The sequence below is a fragment of the Wyeomyia smithii genome, chromosome 2, assembly GCF_029784165.1.
Source record: "Wyeomyia smithii strain HCP4-BCI-WySm-NY-G18 chromosome 2, ASM2978416v1, whole genome shotgun sequence".
Classification (NCBI taxonomy): Eukaryota; Metazoa; Arthropoda; class Insecta; order Diptera; family Culicidae; genus Wyeomyia; species Wyeomyia smithii.
In genome coordinates this window covers 22,621,168-22,648,444 of record NC_073695.1, presented here as the reverse complement: position 1 = coordinate 22,648,444, position 27,277 = coordinate 22,621,168, and the positions used below count along the sequence as shown (strand labels likewise).

General features: G+C 40.6%; 1 protein-coding gene and 1 pseudogene across 2 annotated transcripts in view; both read right to left on the bottom strand.

Annotated features, from left to right (window-relative positions):
• Positions 1–240: 240 nt before the first annotated feature.
• On the bottom strand, positions 241–14,628 carry LOC129719517 (uncharacterized; annotated as a pseudogene).
• A 9,866-nt stretch (positions 14,629–24,494) lies between these two features.
• Positions 24,495–27,277, bottom strand: part of LOC129725142 (uncharacterized) — a 111,281-nt gene continuing 108,498 nt past the window's right edge. For both annotated transcript variants that reach the window (XM_055680617.1, XM_055680618.1), the window contains exon 9: positions 24,495–27,240. In XM_055680617.1, the coding sequence (XP_055536592.1) occupies positions 27,032–27,240 (209 nt within the window). In that variant the 3' untranslated portion in view covers positions 24,495–27,031. The remainder of the gene's footprint in view (positions 27,241–27,277) is intronic.

Genomic DNA, 27,277 nt, shown 5'->3' with positions numbered 1-27,277 from the left:
CATTATCATTACCTTCTCTCCGCTACCGTGGACAAGCGTGGACATTTGCGTACCCCCTACTCCCGATAAGAATGTGGATGACCCCTAAAGAGAATTTTCGTGTTAGTAATATTATTAATGATTGGGTCAAATGATTTCGTGATAAAAATTTGAAAAAGTAGGAGGGTGACACGACCAGGTGGTTGACGTTGTACGATAATTTTATTTTACTTTTAGACTATTTATTTATTTTACAGCATGTTTTAGAAGAAAAGTTATTACTTTTACGTTCAAACCTTTTTATCCTGATACGGTAGATTTCTGTACAATACGTGAAAAGGTATCATTCAGAGCAGATCTAAATTAAATACAATTCGATGTCTTAACTGCCAACCAGAGATACCATATATAATTATTTTTGTTTTTGCCAAGGTTTTTGGCATATGTTGAATTGTTGAAGTTTTGATTAGAAAATGGAGATTTACGGACAATTTTAAATTCATATTCAATATACCAATTTTGGTGAGCAGAAGTAGAATGAATTCAATCAGTTATAAGATATTAAAACATGCCGGATACGATTTAGACTGCGGGGATGACATAACTTGAAAAAAGGCGGAGCCACTTACAACATGGGTCTGGAACAAACATCACGCAAATTTGTTAACCGCTGCTTTAACTTGTGATGCTACCCATCACAATCAGTGCTCGAGTACGAATGGCCACAGGTACGCAGATATTCTGCAGTTTCAGTTTGGCCAGCTTCTAGTGCAATCTCTAACGCCGACTTTATTGGTGGCATCAACTTTCGCACCCTTCCGGATCAACTCTTTTATTATTTGAATCTGGCCCTCCTCGGCAGCTAAATGTAAAGCCGTTTCTCCCTCGGAACATGCGGCGTTAATATTCGTGGTTTTCGATAGTAAACATCTGACAGCTTCAGTATGCCGAAAATATATGGCAAGCATTAGAGCCGTATCACCTTCATCAATAGTAGCATCAACGTCTGCCCCTGCTTCAAGCAACCCTTGTATGATTTCGGTGTGTCCTCCCTTGGCTTCGTAATGTAATGCTGTTTGATCAAATTCATCTCTAGCACCAACATTCGCAGTTTCTACCATTAGATATTCCGCAACTTCACAGAAACCTTTCTCTGATGCAATCATTAACGCAGTTTTCTTGTTTTGATTAATAGCATCAATTTTGGCTCCTGCTGTAACTAACTGTTTGGTGATTTGGAGGTGATCGCATGCTGCTGCCAGACGCAACGCTGTCTGCCCAGCCGAGTCTAACGCCTCGAGGTATGGATTTTTTGTTAAAAGATGTTGCACTACCGCAGAATAGGCGGGTTTTTTTGGCTTCAGCACTAAAATCAACCTCTTCTCCTTCGTAGTGAGATTCCTTAGGAATTTTTAGGTGTCCACGACTTGCTGCTAAATGTAATGCTGTCTGTTGATTGGAATCCACAGCATCAATTTTGGTAGCTTTTGTGATTAGATATTTTACAGCATCCGGATGCCCACCGTATGATGAAAGCATCAGTGCGGTTCTTTCGAGCGCATCTGTAGCATCAACGTTCACCTCTGCGGCCACCAACAGTTCAAGGATGGTAGTGTAGCCACTCGCTGCTGCTATATGGAACGCTGTCTGACCTGTAGAATCCTTAGCTGCGATATTCTTAGTATTTGACATTAGGTATTCCGCAGCAAGTGGATGTCCCTTTTTCAATGCTAGCATCAACGCAGTTTCGCCGGCTTTCGTTGTGACATCAGGATCTGCTTGGGCCGCGATCAATTGGCTTAGGATTTCCAAGAAACCACCTGCTGCTGCCAAATGTAATGCTGTCTGTCCATCAGAGTCCTTAGCTGCGGTGTTCTTAGTTATTTTCATAAGGTATTCTGCAGCAAGTGGATGTCCCTCTCTTAACGAAAGCATTAACACAGTTTCGCCGTCTTTCGTTGTGGTGTCAGGATTCGCTCCAGCTTCGATTAACTGTCTTAGAATTTCAAGGAGACCACGTCCTGCTGCCAAATGCAGCGCAATCATCTCCCAGTCAGAGATGCCAGATATACAGACAAATCTGTATTATACAGACTTTCTGTGTTGCGATACAGACACGCATAAGCCTACAGATTTTATACAGACATTTAGTATAATACAGATATTACACAGATATCTGATATTCTACATAATGGTTTTACCAGTATACACAAAAAAAAACGAACACAAAAACCAAAAGTCACTGTAGCCGTTGCTGGAAAAAGTGAACTAGCAACTGAACACTTTGCTGAACATATTAATCTTTCGTTTTTGAGAGTGAAATCATGACAACGGAAATCGAGTCAGGCTTTCGGGGTTTTTATCGGCCCCGTGGGCACTAATCTGCCTGTTTCGCCCCCAGTAACAAACAGCTGATTGTCTCGATCGATTGCCATGCAGGTTATATTGGTGAAAAGACCGTTTGTTCTATTCGGAGCAATATCCAACGTTGAAGAATTGCTTAAAATGTCCCAAACCTTGAAGGTACTATTTTTATAACCGCGAGACTTCTGCCATCATGTATCAGTTTAGCTACATTACGACGAACGACGATTTTTATCACGGGAAAGACTCTTACTTCTATGTGTTACTTAGATTTAAAAGATAAATTAGTTATCGATTAATCGACCAACTATGATAGACTCGAAAAAGAACAATCAAAACAAGCAATAAAACAAAACAATCTGACAGGTCGACAAATAATTAGATATCAATGTATCTAACTTTTAGCTTTTTTTACTAACTTTTTTTCGCAGCGGTATACAGACCTATACAGACATTTTTATAGATTGTACAGGATTGCCAAAAAAAAATCTGGCATCTCTGCTCCCAGTCATCCACAACAATAATGTCTGGTTTCATCGTGAGGAGATATTGAACAACGTCAGAAAAGCCATTGAACGATGATAGCATCAACACTGTTCTGTCTTCTCTTACACAGTGGTTATCAGTATTGGTCCTGGTTTCGGCTTTAGCGTTAATATTCGCTCCGGCCGCTATTAGCTTCTTAACAATGTCAATGTGATTGTTTAAAAACGCTACGTGCAATGCTCTAGTATGTTCAATAATGTTTTCAATCTCAAGGTTGGGTTTTTTTGTTAGTAGACATTGTACAGTTTCAGTATAACCTCGATCCGGAGCAAGCATCAACGCAGTATACCGAAACCTGGAGACAGCGTCAATCTTCGCCTCTGAATCAATCAATTTCTGGACGATTTTAGTGTTCCCTGCTCTTGCGGCATTATGTAGCGCAGTATAGTTAACATCATTTTCAACGCCTAGAGCAACAGTATTGACATTTGCTTTCGCCTGAATCAATAGAGTAATGATTTCCAAATTGTCGTTTAGTGCCGCGAAGTGCAATGCTGTCCGTTTATCCAATGCGGCAGTATCGACGTTTTTTGTTTGCTCCAGTAGATATCGCACGGTTTCAGATCGGCCATACTGTGATGCAAAGATTAGTGCCGTTTTCCCGCTTTTTGAAGTGGCATCAAAGTTAGCACCTTTCTTAGCTAAATGCTCCACCATTTGCACGAAACCCTCTCGAGATGCAATGTGAAGAGCTGTTATTTTATCGTCGTCATAGTTCGAGAAGTCGCTGTCACTGTAGGTAGCATTCACACTCCAGCCTTCGATGATGTGCTCGAGATATTTTACTAAATTTATGTAGTTCATTTTCACGGCAACACAAAACAGAAGGCTGCGATTTTCAGGCAGTAAATCATGAAATGGAGTGTTTTCACTAGGAATAACCTGAAATTACGCAAAATTGTAATCGAAATGCTTTTGTTCCGAGTGAAATCACACGTATTAGGCTTAGAAAATTCAGAATTTTCTGCGAATAGAGACCTTTTTTTAAATAAAATCTTTTGTAGGGGGCAAAATGGCAATTTCCTCGAATACAACCTTCGACAAGTTTCCTATAACTGTTATCATTATCGTACGTCCATGAGACGCATAGGCGTTCAGAAGAACAGAACGTCAAAAAACCTGAACATGTTTTTTTTCCTAAAACAACTTTTTTTTCTCTTTGATTTGTTGAGAAAAGTTCTAGGCAACTAAACTGTCAACCTAAACAGTTTCCTATAGAAGTTATCCATTGACGAATTTCTCAACCATAGTCGCCTATGAGTCAGCAGAAAAAATTACAGCTCTATCAATCTAACTCTAACCGTGCTGGCGAAAACAGTGAAGCTACTCCGTTCAGAAGTGTGCGCGTTCAATGAACGGTATTCATTCGCAGGTCAACAACGGATTTGTGGACGCCGGATACGTCCGGTCAGACTTCTACAACATCTTGACACTATTACTGCCCATAACTCAAAAATTGGCTAATATGCCATTTTTACCAAAATCAAGAAAACAGTTTCTCGTGATGGTACACACCCTAAACAAGGTCCCTACGGAAGCCGATTGTCAAAAAATGCATTTGGGAAGGCAGCAAACGTGAAACGATTTTGGCTAATATCCAAAATAATTGAGAAGTTGGCTAATATCCAATATCCAATACGAACCTGTGGCAGGTTCACGAACCAGTGTATTATTACTGTACTGTTTAAGGTTTAAAATTGGTTTATTTGACACGGCACGATACATTTTCTGTTTTACTGAGCCAAGTACAATTCGTATTAATTCTACGTTAGCAGGGAAAAGAGGGAGGCCTTTTTTTTTTTCTCGCGGCCGACTACGAGCTAGTGGGGATTTAAGGTGAGAGGAGGGGAGATACAATTTTGACTTAAAACTATTCTGGAACTTTGTTTTTCAACTGGTAGAGCAATTGTATTCTTGTTTGTTGTGGGTTCAGAATATTTGTGTAAGCATAGATGCAGGCTCTTCGTTTCCGTGTCTTCAGCATAGTATATTTGTATCCTTAATCTGACAAATAGACAAAGAAAATTTTAAATTTTAATGTCAGCGTTTTTCAGAAAGCAGTATAGCTGTGTCATGTACTGGAGATCGCCGCTTCCCAGAATGTCTCTAACGGGTATGTTCGGTTGTTTTCCTCCAGCCCGAAGGGAATCTATAAGCTCGGACCTAACACCACAGTATTCGGCACACGACCAAACAACATGCTCGATGTCATGGTAGCCATCGCCACAAATGCAGTGATTACTGTCTACAAGCCCTATACGAAAGAGATGCGTGTTTAACGTGTAGTGATTGGACATAAGTCTGGACATCACGCGAATGAAGTCCCGACCTACATCCAACCCCTTGAACCATGCTTTCGTCGATACCTTAGGAAAAATGGAATATAGCCACCGTCCCAGTTCATCTGAATTCCATGATGATTGCCAACTATTGAGTATTCTCTGACGCAAAATGCTATAAAATTCATCATAAGCAATTGGTCTATTATAAATATCGCCATCAATAGCACCCACCTTAGCTAAAGCGTCAGCCTTTTCATTGCCCGGAATGGAACAATGAGAAGGGACCCACGCTAAGGTAACCCGGTAATTTTATCTGTTAAAGCACTTGAAAACCGCCGTATTTTCCCCAGGAAATACGGGGTGTGCTTCACCGTCTTCATCGATCGCAGAGCCTCAATGGCACTGAGACTGTCTGTGAAGATGAAGTAGTGGTCTATGGGCAGGGTTTCGATGATCCCAAGAGAGTACTGAATAGCAGCAAGTTCTGCGGCGTACACGGAAGCAGGAGCATCGAGTTTGTAGGAGGCGGTAAAATTTTCGTGGAAAACACCGAAGCCAGTGGACTCATCTAGATTAGATCCGTCAGTGTAAAACCGTTTATCATAACTAACATGTTTAAACTTATTGGAAAATTTTTTAGGGATCTCTTGGGGTCGCAATTGATCCGGGATACCAGAAATGTCTTGTTTCATGGTGGTGTCGCTGAATATAGCATTATAAGAAGTACCTAAAAGTGCGACATTGGAGGAATCGTATGAAGAAGGGTAAATATCTTGAGCTATATAGTCAAAATATAAAGTCATAAATCTGGATTGAGATTGAAGGTCGACCAACCTCTCGAAATTTTCAATTACTAATGGGTTCATAACGGTGCGTCGAATTAGCAACCGGTAAGAGAGATTCCAAAAACGATGTTTCAACGGAAGAATACCCGCTAACACTTCAAGACTCATCGTATGGGTCGACTGCATGCAGCCCAAGGCAATACGCAAACAACGATATTGTATTCTCTCTAATTTTATAATGTGCGTGTTCGCGGCGGAGCGAAAGCAGAAACAGCCGTACTCAAGAACTGACAATATCGTTGTTTGGTATAACCTTAGAAGGTCTCCTGGGTGGGCACCCCACCAGGTTCCGGTAATCGTACGAAGAAAATTAATCCTCTGTTGGCATTTCTGTGTCAGATACCTAATATGACAAGCCCAGGTGCATTTAGAGTCGAACCAGACCCCGAGATATTTAGCGACTAAAACCTGAGTGATCGTTTTACCCGTTAGTAGGAGCTGCAGCTGAGCTGGGTTATGCTTCCTAGAAAAAACGACCAGCTCAGTTTTCTCCGGAGAGAATTCGATACCCAGCTTAAGAGCCCATTCAGACAAATTGTCTAAGGTATCTTGCAATGGTCCTTGCAGATCGCTAGCTTCGCTACCTGTAATGGATACAACGCTATCGTCTGCAAGTTTCCTTAGCGTGTATGAATTTGCAAGACATTCATCGATGTCATTGACGTAAAAATTATTTGAGAGAGGGCTTGAACATGAGCCCTGGGGAAGACCCATGTAACTAATTCGGGAAGTTGTCGAATCACCATGTGAGAAATACAAATGCTTTTCTGACAACAAATTGAGCAAAAAATTATTCAAATTTGGTGAAAGCCCCTGCGAATGAAGTTTCTCGGTTAAAGCTTCTACAGAGACAGAGTCAAATGCCCCATTAATGTCCAAGAATGCAGAAGCCATATGCTCTTTTCGAGCAAAGGCGAGTTGAATTTCAGTAGAAAGCAACGCTAGGCAATCGTTCGTTCCTTTGCCCCGGCGGAAGCCAAATTGAGTATCTGAAAGTAAACCATTTGTTTCGACCCATTTGTCTAACCGTAAGAGGATCATTTTCTCCATTAATTTCCGGAGGTAAGAGAGCATAGGAATCGGCCTATAAGAATTGTGATCAGAGGCAGGTTTTCCGGGTTTTCGAATAGCAATGACTTTTACCTCCCTCCAGTCGTGCGGAACAATGTTTAGCTCAAGAAACTTGTTGAACAAGTCCAACAAGCGTATTTTTGCAGAGTCGGGTAGATTCTTCAACAAGTTGAATTTAATTCTATCCAACCCTGGAGCATTATTGTTGCACGAGAGGAGAGCCATTGAAAATTCCAACATCGAAAATGGAGGCTCTTCCGTAGCTACTAAAAACGCGTCGCGAAAGGTCTTCTGTTCGGGGACAGAGTCCGGACAGACCTTTTTGGCGAAATCGAGTATCCAGCGGTCTGAATACTCTTCGGACTCATTCGAAACGTTACGATTCCGCATGCGTCTCGCGGTATCCCAAAGAGTGCTCATCGCTGTTTCCCTCGACAACGCGTTCACAAACCGCCGCCAGTATCCGCGTTTTTTTGCTTTTATCAAGCTCTTCATTTGTCTATCCAGTACATCGTACTTTCGGAGCAAATCGATAGTGCCTTGTTCTCGGAAGGCCAAATACACCGAGGACCTCCGCGCGTACAGGTCTGAGCACTCTTTGTTCCACCACTTGGAGGGAGGGCGCCGTCTAATCGTTACCCCGGGTATCGGTTTCGTCTGAGCTTGAGTCGCGGCGTCGATGATCAAGCCAGAAAGGAACGCGTATTCTTCCTCCGGAGGAAGTTCTACGTGGGACTCAATTCTTTGCGGTATTATGGTCTCATAAGACTTCCAATCAATGTTACGTGTGAGGTCATACGCAATATTGATTGGATCCGTTGGAGTTGACCCATTAGCAATTGAGATAACGATTGGTAGGTGATCACTACCGTGGGGATCGTTGATTACTCTCCACCGGCAATCTAACGCTAGTGATGTCGAGCAAAGGGATAGGTCAAGCACGCTTTCACGTGCTGGAGGATTAGATAAACGTGTCGCTTCCCCAGTATTCAAAAGTGTTATATTGAAGTCGTCGATTAAGTTACAGACTAAAGAAGACCGGTTGTCGTCGTACAGCGACCCCCATAGCGAACAGTGAGAATTAAAATCTACCAATATAAAAAAAGGCGCGGGAAGCAACTCTGCTATATCAGTGAGATGCCTCTGTTCAATCCGCGCAGATGGAGGGATATATAACGAAACAAGGCATAGGTCTTTTCCATTCATATTCGTTTGAATGGCAACGACTTCAATATTCGAGATCGAGGGGAGGTCGATTCTGAAGAAGGAATAGCACTTTTTAATCCCTAAAAGTACCCCTCCACCGTGTGAGTCTCGATCTCGACGAATAATGTTAAAATCGTGGAAATTGAGTTGATCGTTTGAATTGAGAAAGGTTTCACAGAGCGCAAATGCGTCACAATTGTATGTATTTATCAAATGAGAAAATAAATCGAATTTGGGGATGATACTTCTGCAATTCCACTGTAATACAGTGATAAAATTCCTAACCTCTTTCGCCGTATTAGTCATCGAAAGATATGATAGCTGAAATGAGGGGCCAAGTTGCTGCTAGTTACTTCAAAAAGGTTTTCACTGTGGGAAGAAGGGCAAGAAGAATGTTTTGTAGGGGATCTGGTATGTTGAATGTTTTAAATATCCAGTCCACAATATCAGAAAATTTTATGAACCCTGTTTCTTTTTTGTCTTCTGATCGAGAAATAGGTGCACGAGGGGTTTTTGGTGCCCCAGGAAGCGGTGGGTACTCCTGGTTTGATTTAAAATTAAAACCGGGAGGTACTTGCTTCGGTTTTTCTTCACCGCTTCCTTTTTGTGTTGGCTTATTGGTCATTCCGCTAGGGGTTATCTTGCGACCTTTGCGAGAAAGATTAGGAGAGTTGATCATTCTCCTCTTCCTAGATCCTTCTGGCATGGCATAAGAACACCCTTCGACGGGATCGTCAGATGTACCCTCATCGGTTGGCAAAAAGGAAAAGATGTTTCCTGTCGAGGGTGGCTCAGCACTCTTCAGCATTTCTGCGAAAGAGCGCTTTGATCGTTCCTTGAGGGAACGCTTTATTTTTTCCTCGCGCTGTTTGTACGCGGGACACGCCGAAAGGTCATGCCGAGTTCCCTCGCAGTAAAGACACTTTTCAGTATCCTCACTGCAAGCGGTCTCAGCATGATTGCCTCCGCACTTGCTGCAGCGTGCCTTGTTGCAGCAGTAGGTGGCTGTATGACCTAACTGCTTGCAGTTTTGGCAATGCATGACCCGCGGTACGAACAGGCGTACAGGCAGACGAACCCTGTCCAAAGAGATGTAGTTCGGCAGTGCGGATCCGGCGAATGTTACACGGAAGGAATCCGAAGGGAAGAATTTCTTCTTCCCTTCTTCGATGGATACTGAATGCAATTGCTTGACATCCAGTATCTTTACATCTTGAATCAGGGGGTTCTTGAAGCAGCCAACCCCGTGACCCAAAATGGCCCATTAGTTGTACTTTTACACAGTTTCAAGATATGTTCTATAAGAGTGCTCATTATACCCCGTGGGTGCTCATTATGCCCCAGTGGGGTGCTCATTGTGCCCCACACATCTACTGATTGCTAGCTTTTGATGCATGGATCTAATTTGTGTTTTTCACCATTATACCACCATTATAGTGTACGTTTAATTATAGATAGTTAATTCAAGTTTTGCACTGAAGACAGCTTAAATTTTTTGTCGTTTTCCATGCTTAAATCAGCAACCAAGTTAGGGTGCTCCTTATGCCCCTATTCCCCCTACTTATTAGCATATTTCCAAAATGCAAAAGCTTCATTCATTACTTGGTGGCAGCAATGAATAATAAGTCAGGAAATTTCGTTAACCTCCCCACCCCCGTGCGTGGTCTTTTGACACGCCGCCCCCCCCCCCCCCGTCACCTTCTTTATGACCACGTGGTTTAGGAACGCATGATAACCTCACTTCGTTATCTGCGTGAACTGCGATTCGAGGCAGACCTCGCACGCGTTGGATGTGTGCTCTCGACGAGGATGCTCGAGTAGCGGGTGTAAGGGTTGACTAGAGAGGAGCAGCCCATGTTTTATGGTGGCGTATTTTGGATTCGGCATAGGATCTATATGATCTGTCGCCAGTAAAATACAATATAATAAAAATGAATAAGTTACAAAATTTTTTGATGTTGAAATTTTCGAAATTGGATGGAAAATAAAAAGTTACAAAAACAAACACATTAATTAGCTACGAGAAACAATGCCGGGTTATTGGTGATTGCGCAGAATGCAGCCAACGGGGAACGCTTTAAAATGCATGCTAAAATGCGTTAAAAATTACTATTGAGTCTGAAAAAAAACCTCACTTAATATTCTTAAGCTAAGCTTAATACGTGTGCATATAAATAAAATCAGTACCTAACGAAATTCAATCAATCGTTTTCAAGGAAATGTTCAATAACGAACTTACCTCGGAGTTTATCGCGTTGATCGAAGCAATGTACGTATCAACTATTCCAATCAATATTTCCATTGCGTTCCGCTTTGCATGGGAAACACTACGACAAACAATAATTCTGCACATACGAAGCAAGACTTCAGAACTTCCGGGACCCATATTGTGCATGTCTTGGGTAACTTCTTTAGCAGCTTTCTGCTGTAAAAAGCGACAGATTTGTACTCTATCGTTTTGCATACATTCATCCAGTATACTGCTGATTGACGCGCTCTTCTCCGGTGCACTTAACTTTTCCCAAAGAAAAATCACGAGAAAGTATTCAGCAAAGGTTTGGTGCACAAAAATGGGCTGTCGGTTCTCGATCCGATAGACGATGCCGGTCTTCTCTTTGGAATTATCTACCTTCGCCAGTAGACTGTCGCCTATGGAAAGCTCCTTCTGAGAAAGAAATTCTTCACATTTGTGTTTATCAAGTAACGCAAACACTGCTAATATCTGATGATTTTGAATCATAGCAACAGCTAGTGCTTCGAGCTGCTGGCGAATAGTTATTGACGCAAGATCCACACGTTCTTTTTCCAGATTCATAATGACTTCGAATTTGATTCGAACGAACTCCTCGTACAAATCAATCAGATTCATTAGTTTGATTTCCATGCGTAAATCACTAATTCTATTGGCGAAAACTTCGGCGACCATTCTCAGTTGCAAAGGAATTCCAACAAACTCCGCCCTCTGGTCGTTGATTATACCAGAGAACTGCGATAAAATCGCATTAACTTGATCATCTTCCAGAGCATGTACGGCGCATTTTTTTGCATAAAACTTACGGAGAAATTGTTTTTGATCATTTTTCCCAAATGGTTTCAACTTCAAGGCGAACGTACCAAATTTATCCTCCAGCTTGTACTGAAGGTTCGTTCGAGTCGAAACCCACAGTCCACTTATGTTGTGGATTTTCAATGTGTCCAAAAGTTCAAGTGCTTGTTGCTCGTAGTTGGGACTGATTTCGTCGTAACCGTCAAGAAATAATATAATCTTCTTTTCCGCGTACAAATAGTCGAATAATTCCTGCTCCAAACGTGCCGCTCCAAACAATTTCTGGTCGTCCTTGTGTCCGCTCAAAGTGTTAAACAAAAATTGTTTTATAGTTTCCTCCGTAATAGTAGTGCCACTTTTAAACCAGTTTTGAAATATTATTGAATAATCATGCAAGCAGAGATTCGCCACCCAGCTGGTAGGCGTGTTTTGTTTGATTGTTTTCGCGAGGTAGGAAAATAAGGTGGACTTTCCCATACCGGGCTCCGCAGCTATCAGTGTAACAGACGGACTCATTGCTCCATTCTCAGGTTGAAACTCTTCTGCCTCTCTAGTAACTTCGCGAAGCTTCGCCAAATTGCCATGAGACTTTTGCCATCGTAATTTGCCCCCGATATTCTGTAGCCAGTGAATGTTCCTGTTGTTGTATCTAACAATTAAAGCCTGAAACACCTCATCGTTATCAGCTATCGTCACTATATCGGAATTTTGTGCCAACTCGTCGTCTTTAATATTACTTGATTCAGCGAGATAAAAATGCGAGTTGCTGTCTAAATTCTGGAAGATCGTTTGCCGTAACAAAATACGTTCCACGTAATAATCCTCCATGCCTTCGGCAATATAAGTTGCTGGTGTTTTGCCAAGCTTTATTTCTTTCTTGGCCAGTAAAATGGAAAGAATGGTTGAGTCTATAGCGTTCCTAAGCTCTGGAGTCGATATTAGACACTCGAGAGGAACGCTCACATCCTGAAAAACTACTTTTTCGTGCGCCAAAACTTGCCGCTGCGAGTCGTCAGTCAAGTCGGTCAAACCATTCAATCGATCAAACACTATTTTAGATTCGTCTAGAATCTTTTTCTGACTAACTAAAATGCACTTTTTCACTGACGAGCAAACCAAACTGAAATCGTCCGCAGCATCAATGACGATTATGGGGGAGAGTTTGGCGTCATTAAGTTCTTCTAAAAGATCTTTTTCGCAGTCCATCTCGATAACGTCATTCCATTTTACGAAAGTGTAATCGCTATCGTTCTTATAAGTTTGAAATAATTTTAACCCAGTAAGTAAAAGCTGATCAGTCACAATGTTTCGAACGCCTTCGGTAAAATCGTCCAATCCTAAAATCCTCACGGCTTCGGCTGAGAACACGAATAAGTTTGATTTTGGTATATCCCTTCTGAAGAGTCCGTTCAGAATGGAAGTCAGTGGTTTATGTTTCAGTTCAGTTTTCGCTTTGTTGAAAAAATCGCATTCGTTAGATAGCCATCCTTTGGAGGAATCGTCTTTGGCGGTTTGTCCTAGCCACCACTGCTGAATTTCACTATGCACGTAGTACATAATGTAGCTAGCTCTATAACTTGCATATTCGCTAGATTTGCAGTACTCTTTCTTCAGTTCACGTGTTAGATCTTTCTCTAACTGATCTTCCTTCGGTTGCCCAACGTAAAACCAAAACTTTTCGAGAAATCCCCTGGCCATTTGCCCATCATCTTCGGTGATAAGTGGAAATCCGGGCACATCATTTTCGAACCGAACTTCCATCAACTGCTCCGTCGTATAATTGACAGACAATTTATCTAGGAGCACTTTCCACTTTTCCGAATTAAGATCAAGCTTGTAGGTTTGACTTTCCGGGTGCAAGTGAAGCAAACTACCTACGAGCTCGTTAATGTTATCCAAGTTAACTCCAGTCAACAGTTGACTTATTGGTATCTCCCCTTCTGTAGCACCTTTGAATGCCCTTGTAAAGTTTGTTATGAGGCTTTCCAGCTCTTGAGGGCTAACACGTAGTTCATCGTCGTTAGTATTAGGAAATTTTTTAAATAAAAGGGATTCCAAACGGTACCTTCCCGCCAAATCTATCGCACAATCGGCTAGTCCCTTTGAAACATACAACGTTGCAAAACGATTCTTGATTTTCTGCACTCTTTCTCTAAGCTCTTTAGGCCATTTTGGAACGTCACTTTTGATCTCCAATCGTTTGTCGTCGTTGTTATACTTCAAATCCGTTAGTATCAACTTATTAATATTTTCAACTGTTGGTTTCTCGGCTATTCTTTCAAGTAGAGTCATCTTTTCCCCCGGGTCCAATTTCGGAGACGATTTAATTGCGATTTTCTGCATAGTTTCCCTCAATACTCTCCATAATTTTCTATGCTTTTCAAAAAACGCTGGTTTAATCTGTTTTGTTTCCACATCAATAACCTCTTCGGCCAATATGTTCCGATATCTTCTAACAGCGGTGTCTGTGACTATGCTATCATTACTAGTTAGTTCGATTAATTTACCTGCCAAATTATTAATCCGCTGTTCAGCAGCACTTTCCGCCACATGATACAGGTAGTAGGCTTCTGACAGTTGAAACTTCTTTCCCGTAGATTTGATGGGAAGAAGATCTTCCACGTTGGCTGGTTTCTTTTTTACATTGCAGTCATTACTCGAAAATTTCACCACATTTCGTATTCTTGCATCGCCTAGTTGTTCCTCACCATTGGTGTACAGCACACAAGCGATTTCCGTGTCTTTGAATTCACTTTTAATTTGCTGATAACTAACGACATATTTGGACAGACCGAAATCACCTTTTCCCCCCCGTAAGGCGTCGTCTGTAATCTTTTTTTCCTTGCTGCTACCTAGCTTGGCTTGCAAAAATAAGCCCCGGTTTTTATCGTCCAAGAACACCAGATCGTCGAAAGCGCCTATTTTATCGACATTTGACGCCATGTGGAATCGTTGCATTTGGGCCATCTTGGCGCGGTGTAAGACATACATAAATAGCTTAGTCTCGTAAAGGTATCCCTGCATTGCTCCCGTTGTTCCCGGTCGCTTAGTCGCATCCGGCAAGCAACGCCGGCCAGTGTCGATTTGTTCACCCATTCTATCAGTGGACAGTTTCGAAAAAAGTACTGCTCAGTAAAGAAACAGCAAGCAAATAAACTACTCACCCTAAATTTCTCGCAAAAAAAAACTTCACAAAATTGTTGCAATTTTCGTATGTTTTTATAACTAGAAAAGTAAAACGTGGCTTAAAATTCCCCTTTATTGTACTTCTTTCGCGACTCAGTATCGGTTCTTGTAGCTTCAAAAGCAGTGTTCAAAATAATAAAAAATCGTATCAGTGCGACGCAACGCACTCCATACATTGCTTCGATGGCGTAATCTATTGGAAGTCGGCGTGATAAGATAAACTACAGTTCAACTGCCATATTTTAATCAAAATTCGTTGACTCACAAATCATTCAGTATAGAATTCCAGCGAATCAGCTGTGCTAGAATCACCTTTTAAGTTGTTAGTTAGCTCGTCATGGCTAGCCACTTTCAATATGCATTTTAGGTTATGAAACTTACTAGGGGAACTGCTCCATTATTTGTCTCAGCCCATATATATTTATCTCATGAAGACACAATTGAAAACAGGAAAAAAACGCATATTTTCGAATTAAACCAATCTGCTAATCCATGGAATGGATTCTTCTTAGTTCACTTTAGATTTCTCATAAAGTAGAATCCTCAGAAACTCACTTAAAAGCTCCAAATTTGATATTATAGTCGGGCATCTACACTCTAAAACTCATTTATTAAAATCACCTACCTTAGAAAACGAAATCCGCGCATTGTTCTATACGGCTACAACGGGACTCGTTCAGCACCCAACCAAAGTTTTTTTCGTCACTAGCGGAAAACTTTTCATTTTAATCACTAAACAAAATCACTCACTACACTAAAAATACTTCAATCTTTGAAATGTTCACCTCAAATTTCCAAAAACAAGCTTGAATTAGCAGAAATATATGAGACGAATTTCTACAATTTCTAAATTTCAACTGTATGTATTTACATCTGTTTTCACTGCGTTGAAGAAAATCAAAAGTTTCCAAGTCAGTTTCTGTTAATACGAAAAAATATACTGTAAATGTGAAATTATTCCGACATAATTGACATAAATCGACAGCACTGCAGTGGTTACCTAGGTTACCAATTTTGCACGTAAACAACTACAACTAAGTTTACTAGACATGCAATGTTGAACGGTCCCATAAGAGCAGGTAAGCGTATTTAGTTTATTTGTTCAATGGTTTCGTGAAAATTTGATGTTTAATCCGCGCATTCATATCGGCTTGAATATCGGTTTAATGAGATAAATAATAGAGCATTTTCCCTACGAATGTTAGTCATTAATCTAAAATGATAAATATTGCTTAGAAGGTAAAATATTATGAATTGTTGTCTTATAATTTATGAAACTGCTTAATAAATTGAATAAGGCTACAATTCTTCATTGTATGACGTTATTTTTCAAGTAAAGCCCAAATATGAAAGTGATTCCAAAAAAAGTAACAATTTTCAAAAACAAATGCCGTGCTACCAGCTCCGAAAAACATTCACACTTCTAAAGTAACCTAAGTGCGCTGTGAGGCGTTCTATTGGTATCCTGCTCGACGACGCCTCACACAAAACAATCCAAAGGAATGATATTCGGCAGTTTTTGTTGACTTCCTTTTTTTAGACTGCGATTTCTCAAAATTATCGAGTAAATAAAAAAATGTAGGATAACACCGGACTTTGACTTGGACGGACAAATACGAACTCAGGCAAACGTAACCGAATAAGAAACAGTTCATCGAAAAACGATCCTAATGAATGCACGTCTCGATTTGGAATGACTGAAAATCTTCTCCATGGGCGCTTATCAACTTTTCAAGACCTGCTTGGCAGTGCCTACTCCGCCACCCCCTTTTGATTTGGGAGCCCAACTGTTCGTCGTAGATCATCCAGCGTCCAGCGCAGAGTGCGACCATTTTGAAAAGAGGCGGTCGAAAGTCTTTTCTCACTTTTCCTTACATTTTAGGAGTTTGGGGTCTTCGGGAAAGTAGTTCAGAATACTTATTAAAATTATTCAAAATTTTTATTCGATTGCTTATTAAGCTAGTATTATTATCAGCAGACGCACACATACGTCCTGATTACAGGACTTACTGCAAAGAGAAATTCGAAAACTAATGTTCAATGTTGCGTATTGAATATGTAACTACATACCGGGAACATTCCCTCGATCGGGTCTCCCGATATCTCTTCAAATCTTTGCTCATGCACTCCTGAGCTTTTTCTGATAGGCATCTAATTGGTAAAATGGCCGCATCAATTACGTCTGCACCGTGAATTGGAATTCGGTGCACTGAGGACGGCTCATGGCAGTACACTCTGAATGTAGGTACACTAACAGGTTGGCCACATGCCAAACACTCAAAATAACTGCAACCTTAAGTCCAGTTATCTTGGCCGTCAGTTTTGGATCCTTAAAAAACCTCGCGTTATTGTCGTCATTAATATGAATGATAGCTTTGTTCGAGGTGAAGTGATAAGCCCAGCGGGCTAATACCGATTGATGGTTTGGATACATTCATGTTGATGTAATATCTAAGTAACCGCATGAGTTTTGCATTGAATTTTTATCTGAACTGTCTAGATTAAGTTGATCAAAAGTGGTTAAGATATCATCAAAGTGGAAAGACTAGTTTTTGGGCAGTATTTATAAGAAAAGTAGTAGTATTGCTAGTAGTTTAAAACTATGCAAATACGAAGTTCCCAAAGAGTCCCGATTCTGGAAAATATGTGTACTTTTACCTCAAAACATGTCAGAACAAATGATGTTGAGTAGACTTTTCTAGGAAAATTTGTATTTTGCCATAATCTAAAACTTTCTAGAACATCTTAGTTAGTGGTTAGTGCCGCCATCTGATAACTTAAATTCTCATAAAATTGTCACTACGAGCAAAACCGATTTAGCGTGCATGTTGAACTGTTCAAGATTGTATATGAAAAAGGTGTAGCAATTTAGTCAGCTCGACGCTTAGGATAACATGCAAATTAATAATATAGTCAGTTTTTGCACTTCAAAGTACGAAAGAAAAGTGTGAAGTTGACTGTCAGAGTGGGGGTTTATATTGAGGGGTTATATTTATTTTCAGGTCTCATTCTACCAAAGTTTAAAGTTTAACAGAGTATAACTGCTTTTAATGGACCACTCAGTAGCGTAGCTGCAAATTTTGCAAGAAAAAGTGTAAATATCTAAACTGAATTAAGTATTTCATTATGTATAAACATGAAGTTACATGTTTACATCTTTTCTGCATGAAAAACAACTAGATATTACCTCTATTTTCTCATGATAAAAGAAATAAATCATCGTTTCGGTTTCCTCTAATGGGCCACCGAGTTCTCACTTGGACCACAAAAATTTCCTAATTTGGGTCAGGTCTAAATAATACATCTCTTCAACCGTAGCTGCCGCTGATGAAACTAACTCTGGCTTACGCACTGAAAGTTCTGGATCTGGATCTGCACCCTTTCTTTCGTAATAGGGAATCCTTTACGTGTCATCCGAGTTATCGAGCGAACAATTGAGTTCTCTTCCGCCGCAGTCAATGCAGTTTGTTTACCTTTTCGTTTTCCTGACCACTTGCTGCTTGCACGGAACATTACGGTGGATCGTGTAACATTGGAGCGCCTGCAAGCTTCTCTAGTCGAAACACCACTTTTCATTGCTTGAAGACACTCAGTAACAGCTGCTTCAGTATATTTTTTACCAATTTCCGGCGTTTTTCCCATTTTAGCAGCAAATTTATACAATAACACAATCATAACAAATTTATGGTAACTATGATTCGCGGCGTTATTTCGATGATAGCTCTTGTTCGAAATGAAGCATGCCGGAATAAGGAAAACAGTATTATTTCCACCCTTAATTGGGCCACTATTTTTTTCAATATTCTAAGTGTTTTTCTAGTAAAATTTATTGCTTATCTTTCAAAGACACTATTATTCTACCCGTTCATCGAAAATCTGATTATTTTCGCTCGGAAAGTGTGATGTCAGTACAGTTTTTGGTAAAGCCATTTCCTATGAAAACGTTAACGAACCATGGCAAACCAGATAGCTGTTATTAAAAGACATTTTTTGCAGCTTTAATGAAGAATATTATAGTAAACGTCTATTGCAACATTTCTAATGAAGCACATTATTGAAGTTGTCAAAGCACAAATCAAAATAAGTATATTTATAATGTGTCATTTAGTGTAAGAAGTTTAGGTGGTCCACTGAAGGAAGTGGTCTATATTGAGTAGATCTACTCTATGTCGCAAACCAGGTTTCAGAACCATTGTGCATATGGTCAGGTTCACCGGGACACCCGATATTTGCTTTATTAACCTCGGCAAGAGTGGAAAACGTGACTGTAGAGCGTGCTCATAGCGATTATCAGGAAGTTCTGATGGTACGCTTAATTTTGAATGATGCGCCGATATTTTTCGATCCTTTCGGAAAGTTTCATGTTTGAGAACTAAACATTCGTACACATTATTATAATTTTTTGGATGGCAGCATCGTAAAGTCGTCCACATGGATGCTGAAAAAAATGTTTCACCTTTCAGCAGTCATGTCTTGGCCTAGTCGTCAGTTGATTTTGACGTTAAGTTACATCTTAATAACTTAATTAGTTCGACTTTTGCTCACGCGCAGCGACAATCATGTCCGATGAATTCTGCAAGAGTCAGGTATCTTGTTCTAGTTATCTTTGATAATAGCTTAAAAAGCAATCAAATGAAAATGACGATAACTCGCCAATGCCAAGTGATTCTTGCTTTTTAACACGAGACTGTGTTGCCGTAAATTTGGAACAAAAAGCCGCACACTAACTTGCGGTCCACTGTGTCTGCCTCAAGGTAAGGGAAACATTCGTCTCGTCGTCTCTTTCAATGACGATTTTGGTATTCAGCTGACTACCCCGTTATGCCGTGGGGTTCCTCGATTCTTGTAGTAGTTGGGCGTTGAAACATCGGAACACCTTCACCTTGCGCTTGATGGTATAGATTTGCTGTTATCGCGTGCAATCGTGAACTTGGGCCGTGGGCCATGGCCTCCCGGGACCCCCCCCCCCCCCCCTTAGATTCTCCATGTTTTCAAACCCAAATCTCCCTGCCGTTAGGCATTGCCTCGATGGGTGTTCCATCGATTGGTTCCATACAGCGTAAGAACGATCTGGGAAGTAGCCGTCCTGACTGCTCTTCAGGTGTTGTCGTCGTCGCACATCATTCTCACTATGTTTAGTATCGTCAACATTTCGCTCCTTACCTGTGCGAAACGCCGACATACGAACAGTACATGTTCAGCGGATTATTCTGCATTCGCACATTGTGAACACAAAGGTGCCCAAACTTGTGCAGGTTCTGCCTAGAGCAGCCATGGCCTGACATTATCTGTATCAGGTGGAAGTTAACTTCCCCATGGCGCCTCTCGGTCTATCCGGCTATCTCCGGGATGAGTCGGTGCGTCCATCAACCTTTTTTAGAATTGGACAATTCCACTGCCACCTAGTCATCGAAGTTGACCTTCTAGTTGTCCATCCGTGGGGTTGTATCTTGTGTCACGTTGGTTGAAGCACTCTACATGCTCTTTGACAATGATGCTGATAGGCATCTTGCCAGTCAGGCTGCATATTGTCTCGTATGACACGGTTCGATACGCCCACGCGACTCTCAGGCACATGAGCATATGGGTGCTTTCCGGTTTTCCGCAGTAACTGGAAGTACCTTACGCTTTCGACCACACGGGTCCACCATACCTGAGTATGGACGTTGCAACGCTAGCTAGCAGCTTCCGCCTGCTGTTGTATACCGCCGAGCTATTTGACATCATGCGCGATACTGTCACTATAGTCGTGGAAGCTTTATTGCAGGCATAGTCGACGTGAGTTTGTCGTCGACCATTACCCTTAAGAGCTTCAAGGATCGCTTTGAGGCGATAGTGCATCCACCGGCACTAATCGCCGCCTTCTGTTCCGATTTACGGTTGTTCACTACGATGATCTCTGTCTTATGGTAGGCTAACTCCAGTTTCCTGGATGCACTCCAATCCTCAACTACGCATATGGATAGCGCGGCTTTCAACTCGACCTCGCTGACTGATCCGCCGTAGACTTCTAGAGTTATGTCGTCCGCAAAACCCACAATCACCGTTCCAGGTGGAAACTTGAGCATCAGCACCGTCATATATGGCATTCCACAATAACGGACCCAGTACATGCGGTACTCCTTTGGTGATCGGGACGCATTTCTAACCCTCATGTGTGTTGTAGACCAGCTCTCGATTCTGAAAGTAGCTTTCCAGGATCTTGTATAATGACACCGGCACTCCGAGATTCCAGAACGCGTAGGCTATAGAGTCCCAACTGGCGCTATTGAACGCGTTTTTCGAGTCTAGCGTGACAATAGTGCAATTGCGAATTGCCCTTTTTTACGCCGGAGTGCTATTTCGGTCGTCTTGGTGACGAAGTAGTAGACGGAATAATATCCACCATGGACCTACCTTCGTGCAGTGGCGTCGGGTCCACCTGTGCAACATGTGCACTTCACAGGTACCCTATTCCCTAATATCTATAAAAACAAGTAAGCATACTAGCAAAACCCTTCAATTTAACGCATCAAACACTTTGGTTTGATTTTCTTATTTCATTTGAGGAAAAACAACTTAAATAAATGTTTGGTGCACATGTGACGAGATCAGCCACGCGACGCCCTGCCTTTGCGGAAGCCGAACTGGTTGCTTGACAGACCGGTTTCACTCTCGGTGAATCTTACGAGTCTGTTAAGGATTACCCTCTCAAGCACCTTGCCCGCTGTGTCTAGCAGACAGATAGGTCTATATGCCTTCGGCAGTAATACCAGTCCCTGTCAACTTCAACTTATCCGTGAAGAGGCAGTCGTCTAGGCATTTCTGCGTGATCGCCCTGAGCAACCCGGGGGCTACTTTTGTGGCCGTATTAATGGCCAGGCTCGGGATTCCGTTTGGACCCGGTGCCTTGCTCACCGCAGGGAGTTGCAATCTAAATGAGTTCACCGTCCGAACCCTTGACGCCTCCCCGACTGCGCTGCTATCGTCACTCGCTGTTTGTGGTGACTCAGTAGCCGGGGGTCAGGGGTTTGGCTCTTGGTGTAAGAAAAGTCTTTCAATGATCCGCTCCAACATCGCTGGTGATTGCTCTGCCGGGGCTGACGAGTCTCTGGCCTTGGCCGTAACGACCCTATAAGTGTCACTCCAATGGTTCGTACTGGCACTGTCGCAAAGTATATCGTAACAGGCTCGTTTACTAGCCTTTATCACGCTCTTAAGCGTTACCTTAGCGGATTTAAATGCTGGCTGGCGCTCCGATCTTTGCGCTTCGATGCGTGCGCGTTCATCCTTCGCTTCGCACGAAGCCACGCTTCTGCTCAATCCAATCAGTTCACTAGTGGATGGTCTACCACTTCGATTTTATCACCACTAATATAGATTCGTGGTGGGAGGTTGAACCCATCTTCTCGGGAGCTTCTTCCTCCCATGTACTTAGTCTTCGACGCATTTCTGACTAGTTCTATCCACCCGGCTTCAGCTTCCAGTCTGATGTACGTTTCCGTCATCTCTTCAAGAGTTCGTATCGCGAAATCAATCGTTAAAGCCATGGCTGATATCGATCGATTGTGTCGCACGCTAGTTTAAAGTCGATGGAAATATGGTGTGTGCGCGTTGAATTCACCCTGGGAAGTTGGTCAACTCTAGCTGCTCTAGCTGCGGTCAAAGCAGAGCGCTCGCAATGATGCTTAGCACCCTGCAAACAAATCGACCTTTCCAAGATGGCCATATATTTCGAAAGAATTAGATTTTTCACGTACGTATTCTGCATTCTAAGTGGATTATTATTTTGTATATAATATTACGGCTGATGAATAGCATCATTGGGACATAACTTTGACGATTTACGTATCAATTTAAATATGTGACATTATTCTATTGATCTTTCGGGTTCCAGTTTATAATTTCTTTGTATAGATATTCAAGGTACATACAGACGACATTCTATCGATGTCAGATTTCTACAGCACTCAAAAATCGAAAGTTTACTGCAAGTACTAATGACATGGGAAAACAAAAATTTAATTTGAATAGAGTAATTACAGTTGTTCGTCTTTAAGAGACATATTTCGATTTTTGCCTTTCTCCTAGAAAGGTATAGCAATCACTGGAAAACCAAAGGTATAAAAGTGCTCCAAAGGGTGGAATCTCGTATATCAATCGACTTAGTTTGACGAGCTGAGCATTTTCTGTATGTGTGTGTGTGTGTGTGTGTATGTGTGTGTGTATGTAACGCTCTCCCAATCTCACTCAATTTTCTCAGAGATGGCTGGACCGATCTTCATAAAAATAATTGCAAATGAAAGGTCTAGTTGCCCCATAAGACCCTATTAAATTTCATTGTAATTGGATTTTTAGTTTAGAGGTTATGCTTAAAAATGTAAAAATCACGAAACATCAATATCTCAGAAACCACACAACCGATTTCAATAAAATTGGTATCAAAAGAACGGGCTATCTTAAAAACCTTAACTTTTGAATTTTATATAACAAAATGACCACGTGGTCTTTTTTCCTGACTTGTAGTTTATTATTGCCACCCAAGGCAAGAATGAAGCTTATGCATTTTAGAAATTTAGAATGTACTGAAAGTTTAATAAAAAATATGTAAAAAATTGGAGCGAATTTTTGGCACTTGACAAATAAAAAGACCATGTGGTTAAAGTCGAGAGGGGGGGGGGTTGGCCAAAAGACCACGGGGGGGTACGGGGGGTATAAAAAGTGATCAAAATATGACCACGTGGTTTAGGAACGGCCCCTTATTGAATGTTACTGTAATCGAACTGTAACTTCGTCTGTAATGTACCGAATTGTGAAAATCACGAAACTTCATTATCTCAGAAAGCACACCACCGATTTGATTAATATTATTATCAGATGAATGGGCTAGTTAAGGGTTAACTGATAAATAATGATTCAATACATGATTTCAAAGTTTGGCTGCCCTATACGCTCCCATTTCATTTGATTATAATCGAACTAAGCAACCGTTATGTATTAAATTGTTAATAAAACAACGAAAGTCTGTTATCTCAAAGATTACACGACTTATTTGAACATAACTAGTGTCATACGAACGAGTCATCTCTCAAACTTACAAATAACAAACTTCATAACAAATATGTGGTTCAAAAGTTTTGGAAAGAAAAGAAATTCATAGGCTATTTAAAAATATACCTGCTTTGATCAAAATATGTGGCCTCAATATAATTTAAATGTGGTATCGTACCATTTGAATGTTCCCGGTATCGCTCGTGATTGAATTGTTCGAAATTAAGAGTCATTTCTTTTATTTCGCTGTTTCTTGAGCATTTACATTACGTCAAATTTCATATTTTATACTTTAATTACAACATCATTATTTTAGAACTCAACAAGTGAATACACATTTATTGGATTGAAGCGTTCATGTAAATCTATTTTTACAAATAATAAGTTTGAATGAGGAAGGCTGGGTCCGATCGCTAGGTGGATTAATTTAGGTTTGTTTATATAACATCATGATTGGCTTTTCGAAGGGTCTACTCAAAATTGACACTAGTAAATCAAATCTAATACAGTAAAGTCTTTTTTCACACGGTTTTTTTGCACGATTTTTCGTCTTCGCCTAAAATTATTACCGTAAGTAACAGTAACGGTAACAGACTGTAGTAGGCTGTTTTTTACACAGTTTCATTTTTACACGAATTTTTTTTACACGATTTTTTTTATACGACGTTTTTCCAAACAACGCGGTTTTTTTACGACGTTTTTCCAAATAACGCGGTTTTTTTACACGGTTTTTTTGCACGTTACGTAGAATAGTGTAAAAAAAAAAACTGTATACTACTGTATGTTGGGAAAGGACACAGATTTGAAGCGCAATTGCTAAGATAGTAATGGGAACTTTGGTGTATAGTTGTCATTTTAAAATATAATAACTCATTTGGACTTTAGGTTAGTTTCTAGAAGCATTCGGATATGCTTGCTACCTGTACAAAAAACGGCTGCTATTATTTATAAAACTTTTCCATATATTTTTTGTTTCGTGTGAGTGATCATTCGACCATCATTGATTTTGTTTGTTATATAGTTTAGTATTCTTACTTATAGCTCTAATTATCAACATTTACAATTGAAAATATCATGAAACATACGGTCAAGCGGTGGTGCACCTCTCCGTTTTTCTTTCTCGTAAAATAGTGTCCTTTTTTGTCGCGACGAATAGGTGATGCGATGCTTGAAAATGTGTTATCTATTCAGTTTGTTTTTTGTTTTCCATCAGACGAACATTAGCAGAAACTCGGTGTGTAGTTTCAAGTTGAGAAAATTTTATTCGAATTATACAGTTGAAATTTTTGCTCGAGTCAGTGTGCGATTTCAGACAAAATTTACCCTATAATAGCATTATGTATTTCCACTTTTCCTTACAAATTTATAAGCTGTTTGCGTCACATTTTAATGGAAAAATACTTTCGAGTGCATTATGTTATAGCGTTTACGGATTAAGTTTGGGCACATAATTTGAAATATTGAGACCTTACGCATTTTACTAACCCATAGAATTCTTGAAGCAGTTGTTTTTTTTTTTGCAATCGTTTTGTGAAGTAAATATACAGACGGTTACTTTGGGTCCTGTTTTCGTGAGGAATTGTACAGTTCAATACAATCGCTTCACCCTCAGGTGGATCCTAATTAACTCTATTGGGTTTGCCATTGGCGGTGCAGAACAAAGCAGCGCGAAAATTCGAATGAAAATAACGAATTGGGAAAGTATAAAATTTGATCTAGACAGTGCGAAATGTACATTTTTTCGTAATATGTGCGGTGCAAAGCTTAACGAGATGAAAAAATTAAACCAACATGTGCGAAGGATAACTATGCCCAGCAAACAATTATTTTGAAATATTTCGATTCAGTCTGTTTAGCAAGTATGTGTCATATATATGATATACATACTAATAATTCGAAGCTTGAGGCAGCAATACTCGAACTGGGCGTGCAAAGAAATAAAGCAGGATAGGATTTCATCCCGGAATTGTCTCTAGCTCAGCAATAAGCGATCCACTTTCCTTCACTATACTGTACTGGAAAATAATTTATTTATGTCTGTATTACTTCCCTTCGAAACATATCATACGCATCCCGCTATTGTTGTCCATTATAATGTTGCTAATTACGAGTGTCTTTGTAGCTTAAACTTTATATTGTGTTCATTGTTTGAAGTTTTATCTGTTGGCTTAGTGCTCGATATTATTTACAATTGTGAGAGTTATTATGTTCAGAAGATTTAGGCAAACTGAGTTAATGTGCCAGAAGACGCTGAAGAGGTCAGATTCAAGACAGAGACTCTGTGATTCACCATGAATATCAGTTACTAGCTCTAACATTTTGTTGACGGCAGTATGTTTTTAACAAAAGTGTTAATCATTTCAGATTTGTGTTCAATCACTGACAGAATGACCAATATTCAAGGCGAATGGCATCTTTCGAATTTAAAATGCGATATGTAATGCGAAATCCAATGTGCTGACAGTCAACTTTTAGAGCGAAAACAGAGATCTAACAATTTGCACGTACTGCAGAAAAACTTCCTAACTCCCCCGCTGCATACTTCAATAATGATGGTCTGTAGTGTTATCCCGCTTTCGTAAGTGTGTATGTGTGCGTGATAGTCTAACGTTAATTGGTCGGTCAAAAATGTCGTCACAGTACGTACCTACTAAGCAACGATTCTGCGATTTTTCTTGCGTACTACTGAAAAGACTTATAGTTAAAGGATAATACCGCGCATTCAGTAGTATTTAGATCCCGGGATAAAGACAAAACGCATTACTAAAATCTAACAGAAACACAGCGAATCGATAGGCTGTATTCGTTACTATTAACAAAAACACATAATCGCTTATTCAACCGCACAACTATCATAATTCAACACGTTTGCTGAGTGTTTCCGATTCTAGCGAATTTATCAACCCTCGTTAGGCGTGGTGATTTTAAACTTATGATTGTTCTATTACGATTCGGTTTGATTTTTTTAAGGAATGAATTGTATATTTCAATCGAGTGATGTATCAAGCTAAATTTTCTATGCGAAGGCGTCACAATGCAAAGAAAATCAGACTAGGAAAAACGCTACAGATTTCGGTTTTGAGGTGGTAAAAAGGGTTCGCTAATAAATAGCCTGACAAAAAAAAAGAGATATACTATCGTTACTCCTAATTTGCGTCTTGTTAATGTATTTCTAAATGAATGCAAGCACAGGTGGATGCGGTGACCTGGGAAATCTTTTACACTTTCATGCGTAATTGTATGTTGATTTGCAATTGGGTCGAATAGTTATGTAGTCAGTTGAAGAAGCAGAATCTCTAAATAAATAGCAGTACCTGGCGGCGTGAACGTGCTTGCCGACGGTTGTCGCGAGTTTTTCCATCAGCTTTGGAAACGTTTGTTGTAGCAGCAGTAATAGTAGCAATTGCCGTAGCAGAGTTTGTAGCAGTGTTAGCGGTGCTAGGAGCAGAACCGAGTGCGCAATCATCCGCTATTTATCAGAATGGTGCTGCCTCTTTGTATTCACTTGGGTCCATTGTGAAGAAGTCTTCTAGTTTCCACTGCAGGGTCTCGAATGTGGGCCGTCGCATTGGGTCCTTATTCCAGCACTCGAGCATGATTTCGTAAAGGGTGGCATTGCAGTTCGGAGGCTGAGGCATTCGGTACCCGTGCTCTACCTGGGTTAGCACTTCAGCGTTTGTCATACCTGCAAAAAAGGGGATGAGCGAGATAAGTGTGAGTTC